Source organism: Diplotaxodon limnothrissa, linkage group LG9 (genome assembly GCF_057381915.1).
Source record: "Diplotaxodon limnothrissa isolate DT_005_m linkage group LG9, D_limnothrissa_male_GT1.1, whole genome shotgun sequence".
Taxonomy (NCBI): Eukaryota; Metazoa; Chordata; class Actinopteri; order Cichliformes; family Cichlidae; genus Diplotaxodon; species Diplotaxodon limnothrissa.
The window spans coordinates 21,931,969-21,945,041 of record NC_140604.1 but is presented as its reverse complement, the minus strand read 5'-3'; the positions used below and the strand labels follow the sequence as shown (position 1 = coordinate 21,945,041).

Genomic DNA, 13,073 nt, shown 5'->3' with positions numbered 1-13,073 from the left:
CTACAGAAATAGATTCAGTTCAGCCCATTTTTGGTAACTGTCATGCAACTCGTGATCGTTCATGGTTAAGGATATTCGTGACTGGCTAATGCCTGCAGTAATACCTTTTAACCTGATCTACAACTGGAGTCCATTACCCTTCTAAACCTAATTGTATTTCTGGAACAAACACTATTTTTGTTTAGTAAAGTCCTAAAAGTCTGCGAGTGTTTGTCATTGTACTTTTATGTGTCATGTAGTGCATTTGTTCTGCTCAGAAAGGCTCAAAACAAAGACAAAACTAACCTCTATTATAAATTATAAAGCAGTCATGAGATTTCTCAAGGAAAAAAGGTGCATGTTTACCCATTTCATTAAAAACAAGTGATCGTCTCTGTGGGTCCTGAGAATGGAGAGTCCCTTAATCCTTATTACTTAAAGAGGTCTTCAATGAGATTACAACCCTGCACAAATATTGTGGACATCAGTGGACCATCTGTTGCCACTTGTGAAGAAAACCAAACATTTTAACCTGTCTAACCTCATAATTCAACTTCAAATATGAGTACAAACACTCTGAATGTTGAAATGGTGGTGGGGAAAACCAAAGTTTTTCAGATTTTCTTCAGCCGCTTGCAAAATTTTCCCAGGTGAAGACGCACATGCATGACGTGTAATTACATTTCAACTTAAAACACATAGTTAATAAACCTGAGATCTTTCTGACTACTTCTTTAACCTGTTGTGACACCCCCACGTTTCTCTGTGACACACCTTTCTGGAGAGGATTTTCGAGCGCTGCACCTGCACCTGCAGCGCAGATTAACTCTGAGCAAAGATTAAGCAAATTAACTATGATGGAGTCTCCCGAAATACACTGTTACTGTGCAGTCAGTTGAACAGCAGTTGAACAGCAGTCACAATGTAGAGCACGGAATAACATTTCATGGATCCTCTTAAAAACATTTGGGACTTTTGTGATGCCAAAGAAGGTGAGTTCCCACTGAAATCATACAATTGTTTATTTGTTTTTACTTACTGAGCTATTGTTTAACCTATTTACTTACTCAGGTGTAGTGTGTTTATACTTGTAGTGTTTGTAACACCATAAAAATCCTAACAGATTATGTACCGATAGCATATATATACTTTGTCCATTCTGAAAATGCTTTTTTAAAAATCTATTTATAGTCTGCTCCAACTAACTTTACTATCAATAATAAATTAAATAGCTTAAATGGCACCGTAAATTTTTTAAAAAGGAAACTTGAACATTACATGTAACTGTGGCATGTTTACGTATATGCTCAAAGTAAAACTGGTAAGAGGGAATTTATTGTGAAATATTTCTGTCACTTATGCGCCGCTAAGCCAGGTAATCAGAAGCAGACGCCACGCAACTGGCTGGTTTCCCAAAAGTTAGATCATGTTACCTGATGGCAGCAGTTGAGCAAAGTAAACAACATATGCTCAGAAGACGTCATTCAGCTGTTTGCCTCGAACATGGTGTTAAGTTGTTTGTGTCGTTGCAAAAATCCCACAAGGTACAGTCATCTTTAATACAAATTCATGAAGCAGCTTTATAAAATACACCCTGAATGCAGGATAGCTGTATTTAAGATTCAGAGAAGAAAAAGGTCAAGTAGGTGTTCGCAAAGTACGAGAAAACCTGTCTAAATGGACAAAAAGCATTTGATTGTCAACGAACAATAGCTCCCAAAATTAGAGGAAGAATAATTATTAATATACTTAAATGTTAATTTAATGTACATCTGATATAAATAACTGGAAATGGTTAATTCAATGAAAAGAAAAAAAGACATATGAAGTTGATTCACAAAGAAGACCGAGTGTTGTTTGTTTGCGCGAAGATGCTTTTGACACATCAGCAGGAAACTACAGTGGGGCCTCACTCCCAGTGTCTCACATTTAGATGTGTGTTCAGGACGTATTGGAGTCATGGGTACTTAATGGTGTCATTTTTTAATGTGCAGGGTTAACTTTGTAATTGATTGTATATTAACTCTGACTGCAAACAGTCACACAGGCCTAGAGACCAGTTGGAGACCATCTGGTAACCTCCGGTCAGGAGGAGAAAATGTGTATTCACCAAATGGTTGTGAGTTGTAGACAGAGTTCATGGCAGTAAGTGGGAAATCAATTCAGGAAACCCTTTTTTCACATAGGCTTAGAGAACACTCGGTGTCCCTCCAGTAATCACTGGCTACGAGGGAAAACCAGTTGGCAAGTGGTTGCTGGGTGTCATGAAACTGGTTGCAAAGAGTTATAATCTGATTAGCTCAGAGACTAAGAGCGTTTGCAGACAAGTCAGTGTCTTCCATTCAAACTGCCAGCAACTGGGACAATTTTTCACCAACCACTTACTAAATACATATTTTTGTCTAGCACCGTAGATTGTCAGGGGGTCAATGTGGGTCTTGAGGTCTGTGTGACTGAGGTCTAACTTAACCAAGTAGTTCTGGTCCCAAAACCTAAAGAAACAGCAAGCACAAAAAAAAAGAAACCAACAAAACAAGTGAAAATTAATTAAATGCAAAAACAAAGACCAGCATCCTGTTGGCTGGCAGTTATATCCCCGCAGCCAATCCTGCTTTCATATATCGACATTGTTGCTGTATGACTATGGCAAGTGTGTCACAGCACCAGCAAAATGAATACCTTATGTCTATCTCAGAAACAGCAGCAGTGCAGTGTTTGACACCACAGAAACCACTTTAAAGAGTCCAATGGATGTTCAACATACATGGACTTTATATAGAAACTCTGAGCGGGGAGAGCCAAGGGAAGAATTCCAGTCACACTCTGCCAACATCAAAATCTAAGGTGTTTCATATTTTCATATTTCATGTGTAGTAGATTTGGGCTGCTTCTGAGCAATAACTCAACACTAGAGGAGCTTTTTGTACCAAAAGGCAACAATCAAAACCAGTCAAACACAACAGTAAAGGAAAATCCGTTGTTCTTGCTGAACTTCTGTTCCTCTCTTTCTCTCCTCTCACAGCCAATCAGCGATGATGAATGAGGCAGGACTTCGGAACGCCCTCCCTGACCAGTCATCGGGGAGTGGGCAAACTTTTGCCACCTCACGCCACCCAAGCGTCATTGACCCTGTCTTATCAAAGAGGGTCTGTTTCTACAAGAGCGGAGATCCTCAGTTCAATGGTTTGCGCCTTGTCATCAACAACCGCACCTTTAAGACCTTTGATGCACTCTTGGACAGTCTCTCCAAGAAGGTGCCCCTGCCGTTTGGGGTGAGGAACATCACCACTCCTCGGGGGATTCATGCAGTCAAATCTTTGGATGAACTTAAGGATGGGAAATCCTACATTTGCTCCGATAGCCGTAAGGTAAAGCCCATCAATCTGGCACTGGCCAGGAAGAAGCTGCCACCCTGGTACCACGCCAGACCAGTTAGCTCTCACCGTCGGACTATTCAGCAGGGTCGGTTTTTCCCAGGCCAGAGCATCCACAAACAGGAGCCAGTGCTTATTCGCACACCCAAGAGCCTACTGGTTTTCCGCAATGGGGACCCCTCTGTAAAACACACTGTGGTGCTTCACAAGAAGACTTCTCCAAGTTACGAGGCTATCCTGGAATATATCTCAGAGCTCATGCAGTTCCATGTGGTGAAATTACACACTCCTGATGGCAGACGTGTGAGTGTTCTCCTCTGTCAGTGCAACACATAGAAAAAGGATTTAAGAATTAATGAATATTCACAAAACATTTCCTCTAATTGGAAACAAATTAGTATCATTGTTGAATAGATTACACTTCCCATAAGAGACTGATTTAACCTTGGCATAAAATACCTGTCGCATGAGGAGAGAAAGTGTTAAGCTTCTTTGGCCACTCACCCTAATACCCAGAAAGGCCTTCTGGGATACTGCACTGTAAGGCTTTAGGTCAAGGAGCTAATACAATCAGAACCTGAGGGTGATTCACAAATAATAATTAGAAAATAATACTTTTTTCTAGTCATGCATGCAATTTGTGTTATTAAAATCAAGATTATTTGAAAGGACTAACTTCTTTATCTCTTGTCTGCTGCAGGTTGACGGTGTTCCAGGCTTGATATTGTGCTCTGGAACTGTGGTAGCTGTGGGCAGGGAGCCATTCAGGCCTGCAAACTACAGTGCACAGAAATCTCCATCTCCAACATGGCGGCGTACCAAGCAAATGAGTCTCAAGAGGCAAAAGGCTTTGAATCGTAAGTTTATATTCCAATAAACATTTTTTAATTAATTTTTTAAAGGTTTTTAAGACTAAATTATCGTATTTACATGAGGAGAATACATTGCAGGCACGATTCGAAGAGTAGCGTCAGTTCAGCAGACCTCTTTTCATATGACGTAATCAGTGCGTCTGGAGTAATCTACCTGGCCTCATGGGATAAAGTTTGGAGAAGTGCTGAGGCAACGCTATGTACATAATACTGTAGATGACCTACATACACAGTCACTGGGTTGGCTGGCTAGTCTGCTTGATGAGCAGCACTCATATCATCTTTCTAATTTTCCTTTTGCTCTTTCTCTTCTCCCTTCATGCTTCTCGGGTGTCCTCTCGTCTTCAATCCTTGGATATTTCGACTCTTTTTTTTTTTGCCTGACTCCTTGAAAAGGTAAAAAGAAGTCAAGGAATTTTTCCTCGTCATCTGAGAGGTACATTGTTCATCAGATCCACAACACCATCGCAGAGAGTTCCTGTGATATACGCAGCAACCCCACAAACTCTGTTGAGTTGGAGTCAAATCGCATCCTGGAGTCTGTAGCAGAGACAGATGGCAATGAAGCTGAAGGGCAGGACTACATGCTGCCCAGCGACGACAATATTGAGAAGTCCTTCCAGGTGAATCAGGACGGCAGCATGACGGTGGAGATGAAGGTGAGGTTGACAATTAAGGAAGAGGAAGCCATCCACTGGACCACCACCCTGACACGCTCAAGCGTGACCAGCCAGCATAATGCGAGCTCTTTACCGGAGACTGAGGCAGAGCTGGACATCTGCTCGCCTAAATCAAACTCACTGGATTTACAGAGTCTTGCTGCCACTGTCGACACCAAGTGGAACAAGGACAAAACTCAAGACAACAATGACGATGATCCACCATCGCTCGGTAATGGAGCTTTAAGTGAGAGCGGTAAGGAAGAGGAGATCGTCAAAAACCACTCAGATGCATTGTCCTCTGGGAGAGCTCCAACACCAGGATACAAGAAAATTAGCAAAAAGCAAGCCTCTGTGGAGAGTATCATATCAGTTACAGAAGATGGGATTCAGCAAGGAACTATTGGCTCTTATTCCTACAGTGAGCAGACAGGAAATGGAACAATGACAGAGCAGTATTGCATGGCCAAGCAGAGCAGCACTAGACCGGTGCCCAAACCAAGAAGACTCAGCTCTGTTGATGTCAACAGTAAAAATGTTTCTGGATTTAAATCTGCAGAAATGAGTGAGATCGTGCAGAGTGAATCCAGCGGAGAGGAGGTGACTGAGACAGTCATGCACATATATGAACAGCAAACATGCCAGGACAGTTTCCTTGCAAATGTTTGTGCACACACTACTACGACTGTTGGAAGGCCACCTACTTCAGAAACAGGGCAGATGTCATCGAATAATAAATTTGAATCAGAACTCTGCAGACCGTCAACTGCATCCGAGTCCATTAGTATCTGGAAGAGTGAAAGTATGTCAGTAAAGTTGCAGCACAATGGTGGAGGAAAAACTAGACAGCAGCAGTTCCAAAATCCCAGAAAAATCCAAACAAAGACCCATCAAAAAGGCGCCAGCATGGATAAGAGGGCATCCTCAAAGCCCAAGGTGGTTCGGAGGCTCGCAACACCACGAAAAAGACTAAAACAGAATACTGCAGAGGCAACGGAAGCACATAAAAAAGTAAAAGCTTTCTCCAGTGCCGGATACATTAGGAGGATTTATGGAAACAAAATGAAGTCATCGAAAAACCTTAAAAAGAGACCAGCACAAAACAGGGACAGAGGTGTTACAGCAAAGAGCTCAGAAGTGTCAGATGAGACAACAAGAAGCACGGACAAAGATTCAAATGTGCAATCAGTATTAAAAAAATCCATAGAGAGAGTTTCTTTTGATACAAGCCAGATGAATGTTTCTCCCAATGAAGTCAGCCAGATACGGGGAATACTAACACGGCAGACATCGATGCATGTGGAGAAAAGGAGCGAAAACGAGCCCGATGATATTAATGGAAGCGTGTTGCCTGCTTTTAACACCTCCAGCGCTGTTACAAATGAATATGTAGAAAGCTGGCTGCAGAAAGCCCACCTCAACCACCCGTCTCACCTGCATGAGGAACGTCAAAAACTGGAAGCAGAAAATGGCAAGTATAAAGAGCCTAAAAATAAGCATGACCTGATCGATGTGGCAGAAGATGTAAAGTGTTCGGAAATACAAATGTGTCAAACTTCAGAACCTCCACCAGAGAGTTCACTGGCAACATCTGTCAAACTTAGAGTCCAGTCTTTTGAAAACAAATCGAGTCCACCCGTCGAGAAAGCTACAGCCAGGCAGCAACTTCATCATTCTCCAAGCACAAAAAACACAGGAAACCAGAAGAACGAATCCCAAAAAGAAGAAATAAACCATCCTGTGCCACCAAGTGATAAGATCTCAACAGAAACACTGTTAGACAGTGAAGTGGAAAATAAATCAAGCTCAGTCCGGATCTCGTTCCAAAAAGCAACGCCACTTAATACGCTTTCAATGGAGCTACCACCGCCACCTCCTCCTGCTGAAAGCACAGAGCTATCAAACACTGAATACTGCACGGAAGATGCGTTATTAGTGAACAGCAGCCCATTATACAGGCTCTCATCAGTGAGCAGTGAAGGGACAGATAATAATCCATTACCCATCAGTCCTACGTCATTTAAAGATGACACAACAGCATTGCTCTCAAGAACACCCTCTATTAAAAGGGCCCCTTTGGTCAGTAATCTGTCTCTTGAAAGGAAAATGTCAGTGAGAAAGGCTTCTGTTGATAAATATGCTTTAAGCAGTGAGGCCACTCCAGAGAAGACCACATCATTTACTGAGAACAACACTGTGGGAGGTGATGGCATCTGTTCAACACCATCGCAGCGATCAATCGAAGCCCAACTAGAACCGGCACACTGGTCAGGTCTGACGAGCTGCCCGTCGTGTGGTAATTCTGTGTCCCCATCTAGTTTAACATCTGATGAGAGGCTGTCATCGCCCAGTATCTCATCAAATGATGCATCAGTGCCAAGTAATACCCCATTTAAAGTGAGAGAAATGAGTAAAGAAACTCAAAAAGAGACATCAACACCTAAGATCCTGGTGAAAAAAGCAAAAGCAAAAACCAGCCCATCTCCAGAGAGGAAGTTCGAAAACCGCCCCGTGGATAAAACTCTGTCTCCAAACATCAGACCACAAAAACATGCAGCTTCAGATGGCAGCCCCTCCACTGAGAGAAAGCAGACTAATAAACCAAAACTGCAAAAGAGACTCTCTCCATATTCCCAGTCTCTGGACATGGCGTCGCCGCCTGTCAAACACAAGTCAGGTAGAAAGTTGCTCTCCAAAGATCTCTCCTCTGACAACCCATCAGAGCAAACAACTATAAGACAAACGACAACATCAATCCTAAGAAAAAATCACCAGACACCACAGTCACTAAATTCAAAAGCCGAACTGGATAAAATGCTGACCTCTGTCACTTTCATGCCACTGGAAGCGGACCAGTGTATTGAAAAGAACGAGACAGAAGGTGAAGCAGCAGATCAAGAGAACCCTGTGACAAACATGCAAATAATAAAGCCATCAAACACTGCAAAGCAGCCAAGCATGAAACCAGTCCTTGAAAAGATTTGCTACTCAATCAAGTCAATAAGACAGATGACTCAAAACAAACGTCCATCCTGTCTGGAAAAGTCCAACAGCTTGCCAGACTTCTCCTCCCACGTAGCGTCTACGTTTGGCTCCTCATCTAAAGCTCTCCTCGCTTTCTTGGCTGTCATGACCCTCCAGGAAGGGCTTACAAACTTGAATAGGAATGAGCTGAACGCAAACAGCGTCAGCTGTGCGGAGGCTTTAAAAATGATCGATTCGCTCAGAGAAATTGCCGGAATCGAGGATTCCCACAGATTACAGACGAGTTTGTCAAATTTGCAAAAAACGGCCTCAAAGCAGCTCCTGCAGAGCTGGAAGGGCTTTCAGGAACTCAGTGACAAATGCAAAAGCCGCAGCTCAACGCCAAATGGTTCAGAGGCAGAACTCCTAACTGGAGAGAACCCCGAACAAGAGCGTGTCGCTGAAGAAAACATTATTGACGAGATCATGGATAACCTCGATGTACCGGAGAAGCTGAAGGAGGAACTGGCTTCTCTTTCATTAAGTCCAAAAAGTGAATCTGACATTACAGAGTCATCACCTAAAGATAGCAGTAAAGAAATTGCTGATCATTTCTTCAAAGAGAAAGCCGCCACTGTTTTGGATTCCACACCAGATGATAAAGTGGATGTGGATGTAAGGTCCATCATTAAGCAAACACAACAATCTGGAGCAGACAAATCTCACCTGATGGCAGAGGAAGCAAAGGACAAACCGACAATCCCAACCACTAAAGACAATGATCCACCAGCTAACCCTACTGTTACTGAAGAAAAGTGGCTTCACAGTAAAGCATCGATGCTACAAGAGAACAAGGAGGACTTGCAGTCATGTCAGGACACATCAAGGGAGAATATCATCAAAGTAGAAGTCGGGAGTAAGAAAAATTTCAAGAAGGACTCAGGTGCAGATGATGAAGGGCAGAAAAAGAACTCAAGTGCCAGTAAAGAATTAGCAGAAAGAGGGAGTTGTAAGCAAAGTGTGATCAGTTCAGATGCAGGTGAGCTGAAGAGCTCAGGGGACGAGTCGGAAACTTCATGTGAGGAGATCAAACACGAGAGTATCGAGGGTGAAGACCTGTCCAAACCTGAAAGTCCCTCTGAAGAGGAAGATAGCAAGCTACCAAGCCCCAGCCAATACGTGGAACTAAATGTAAGAGAGGAGAAAAGCATAACCAGCCAAGACAGAGAAAATCGGACAAAGGTCACGTGTACCGAGATGAGCAAAGGTGACTCGTCTGCCCCTGTGTGTCAGCCCAGCTCTGAGAAGGAACACCCGAGCCAAACATACAGCATGGGACTGACGGATGAAAGCACCGGAAACTCAGACATGGATGAGCCATCTTCAGAGGAAGAGCAGCCAGAGGTTGATAGCAAGAAGCTGCAAGTTATTGTTGAAGAAAGCATGTCCGGCACTGAGGAAGAGCAGGAGGACATGGAGGCGAAACAGCTTTGTGACCTTCCAGATGATCGCGAGCAAAAGAAAAGAGCTTCATCGTCTTTAACAGCTTTGATTGAAGAGCCAAATGAAGACAAGGTTAGCTCAGAAGATGAGGACCCTTACATTGAGGAGACATATATTTATGACAGGACAAACAGTGAGAGCACGGATAGCAATTTAATAGAAAATCAGACTTTAGAAAAAGAGAGTTGTGGGTTTAATGCAGACGATGATAGCGGGAACGATCACAACAGCTTTGAAGAGCACGCAGATGAAGAGGAGCCGAAGGTCCAAGAGGAAAAAATCACCAGCTCAATTGAAGAGTTAAGTTACTATGAAAAAGAGTCCAGCTCAGAGGAGGAAAAAGCTCATGTGGACAGATATAAAGGAGAAACTGTAACCGACCAAGCAGCTCCTGCACTGGCAACACAGTCTGAAGGCACTACCTCTGAAAAGTCTGTGGAGAAGGTCCAGTCTGAAGAAATGATTTCCCAGTCAGTTGCAGAGAGAGTAATTCTTCTAGAAAAGCGAGTTGCTGATGCAGAGAAAAGAAAAAGCACAACAAAAAGTTCTGCAGTCAGATTTTACTCGCAAAAAGAGGCCCCTCAGGACTCAGGCGACGAGGATTCACCCTGTGAATCACCCACATCTCAGGTGACTCTCTGCACCCGATCAGCTCCCCAGTCGTCATTATCCTTCAGCTACGACTCCAGTGGTGTTATAACCACCGAGCCCGAAGGCAGCAGGGTCAGATCCATCAGGGAGATGTTCTTAGCCAGGAGCGCCACCAACATCCAGCAAACTCGTTTCCCAATTCCTCACACATCAGAGCTGGCTGAGCTAAGAGCCGAGACCTCCGTCAGTGGTGGATATCAATCTCAGACTTCAAGCGAACTGTCGAGTGGGGAAGATGATTCGGCGCGGAAATCCATCACTAAAGGCTTCGTGAGGAGGACAATCGAAAGGCTTTACGGCAAGAAAGATGCTAATACTGCTGAGGAAGCAAGTGAAAGGCCCCCATCTGAGCCAAAGCAGGAGAAAAATGGACAGTCGGGCATCCTCGCTTCCTTCCACACAGCCCGATCCAAAGCAATGTCTGAGGTCTCATACTTCTACTCCACAAATGCCCTCGACACCTTAAGCGAAGCGACGAGATGCATCGCTTTTAATGCACAGGTCGGGCCCGGCGACAGCATTCCCATTGATAACGGACGCTGGCTGCTTAGAGACAACACCCTCATCCGAAAGTCTGTTTCAGATCCAATTGGAATCAACAAATCTTTTACAAACACTCCTGAAGGCAAAGGAGCGTTTGAGGACACAGAGGAGAAAAGTCCCTATTCTCTGTTCGCCACAAAACCTGAACCAGAAGAAGACAAGACCAAACTGCTTTCCGGGAAGTGCACCTACTTTTCTTTGCCCCACGGCAGCGAGTCGGACATATATCAGGACGAGCTGAGCACGGTGAGCAAAAGCAGCGCATATGACAACAGCATCACAGAGGAAAAGGACAGCTCAGAAGACACCAAGACGTGGGCCGAGAGGAACGGCATGCTGCCTGCTGACTTTAAGATGATGGACAACAAAGTGCACCCAATGATGGAGCCTCAACCTGAAGGCGAAGTTGTAGTGGTGGTGCAGCCTGGAAAAGCTCAGGGTGTCGTTAATAGAAGGCTCCCGGAGCAGGACGTATTAGATGTACTGTACAATTTTTGTGGACAGCATTGTCCTTTACTGTAAAAGGGGCAGCTTTTTTTCACATGATCACAGAATATGGACGAAACAAGTGTTCATTATTAGGCCACAGTGAGAAATATTTTCTTTGGTGCCTACTTTTTTGCTGTTGCCATAGCTTTGGCATAATACACTATCATATGTCAAGTCTTTTGAGCCAATGCCAAGTGTGTAACAATGTGTCACAGATGCACAAGCTAGCGGATTAACCCTTTTCAACCCTTGCATTTGCCCGTGTGTAACAAGACCTTGTGCTTCGACTTGTCTTTTTATATTGCTTGTTCAGTACACAGAAAAAACAGTTTGATACATCAAGTGTATATTTGCCATTTTACACTCCAGAGCAGCTCTTCTCACCCTATAGGTTGCCTGTCAAAACAAGCACTCAGAGCATTACTGTAATCTCGTTTTAAAACTCTAAACACTTTAAGTCCCAAGCAGATGTCAGGCAACCCCGCAGAGTGAACAGGTCAGTTTGTGGCCTGGAACTCAAATTCTGTACTATACATATTGTATCAGTTGACTACAGTGTAAATAGGACCTTTCCTGGTTTTCGCTTAGTATCCATAGCTTAATGCATATTTGCAATAACCTGGTTTCTATCATTAGGACAAACTGTGTTATGGTTTACGATGTGGCAGCTGTGATGTTTCTGTCTTTTAAAATTGACATTTAAGAATTAAAAGTATGTGTTTCCAAATGTTCGTCTTCTATTTTTCACTTCTTTTACACTAAACTCAGTCCAGATTATTTTTATAGATCCTGGGTGATTAATGTCTTGGAGATTAGCCTTTTTTGGTGAGTAAAAGTGTAAAGGCCGAGGTGGGCGTCGTGTTACAGACACCTCAAGAAGCTCAGCTCGCTTGTTTTCTCTTGCTGATTAGCATCAGCAGATTTCTGAAGAGGAGCGGAGACCTCTGTTTTCTCACTCTGTTTGAGGAAGCATTTGTGTTGTTCTAAGGCTGTTTTGTTTCTCAGAAGTTGCCATCGAGCTGGCCCGTGTTGTGACAGGAGCGTCTAGGAATGCGCTAAGAGGGGAGTGTTTACATGTGCAACTACAAAGAGAAAACACGGCAGCCAGACATTTCCCACAATTTGAGACGATTTAAGACTATCTTTTCTGCTGAAGTTGATTTTTACATCAAAGCAAAGAAGGGTAAAAATCCTTCGACTATCACCGAACACAGATGCACCAGGACGATGATCACTAGATGGCATTACTCATAAAAAAAAACAGGGTCACGGGCAATTAAAGCAGACCTAGTATGCTGATTTACAGCTACGTATATTTATTTTCAATCTTAGTATAGTAGCTTTGCATGATTCACTATTGAAAATAATCCTTGTTTATCTTATACTAAGCTCAGATCACGGTCTGTACCTCCTTAAACTTTATGTTTGAACAGCAAGTGGGTGGGGCTTCTGTGCCTGAGATGACCACATTAGGGACATCCACACTCGCTGACATCGCTGAGAGTCGAGTCAGAAAAAAACGGTCTAAAACTGAGTGATTACGACATTAAGCCTAAACTGTTGGTTCAAAGCGAGTATTTGCACATACAATCAATCAACTTGAACATGCTGTTCAACTGTTTGTTAAGCTAAATGTCTGTTAGAGGTCAGAGGAGAATGGCCAGACTGCTCTGAGCTGACAGGAAGGAAACAATAACTCAAACACTTATTACAAGCAAGTTATGCAGAAGAGCATCTCAGAAGGACTGCAGCGGCAGAAGACCACACTCTGGAAACTGACTATACAAACAGTCTAACCAAAATCAGAAAAAGGGTTTCTGGTCTTAGGAGTTTTCATTAGGATCAGAATTTGACATAAAAATAAAAGCATGGATCCACCCCGCCTTCCAGTAACATTTCAGGCTGCTGATGGTGTGAGGATGTGGGACTTTTAATAGCAACTGGGCATCACCGAATCACCACAGAATTGCTGCTGACCATGTCCATTTGACCACAGTGTTCCCATCTTCTCATGGCTGCTTCCATGTCACAAAATTCAA

At 43.3% G+C, this 13,073-nt stretch overlaps 1 protein-coding gene across 1 annotated transcript; it reads left to right on the top strand.

Moving 5' to 3' along the window:
* Nucleotides 1-3,011: 3,011 nt before the first annotated feature.
* On the top strand, nucleotides 3,012-11,067 carry LOC146625509 (uncharacterized). Its single transcript, XM_085362246.1, has 3 exons — nucleotides 3,012-3,656; nucleotides 4,054-4,210; nucleotides 4,622-11,067. Exons 1-3 carry the CDS (start codon nucleotides 3,012-3,014, stop codon nucleotides 11,065-11,067), a joined length of 7,248 nt encoding a protein of 2,415 aa, XP_085218372.1.
* The last annotated feature ends 2,006 nt before the right edge of the window (nucleotides 11,068-13,073 follow it).

Bases quoted from the DNA above. Each gene is read 5' to 3' on its own strand.
- LOC146625509 (XM_085362246.1), top strand. From the start codon at position 3,012: ATGATGAATGAGGCAGGACTTCGGAACGCCCTCCCTGACCAGTCATCG. The intron at 3,657-4,053 runs GTGAGTGTTCTC...TGTCTGCTGCAG, and splicing joins ACACTCCTGATGGCAGACGT to GTTGACGGTGTTCCAGGCTT. The intron at 4,211-4,621 runs GTAAGTTTATAT...CTCCTTGAAAAG, and splicing joins GAGGCAAAAGGCTTTGAATC to GTAAAAAGAAGTCAAGGAAT.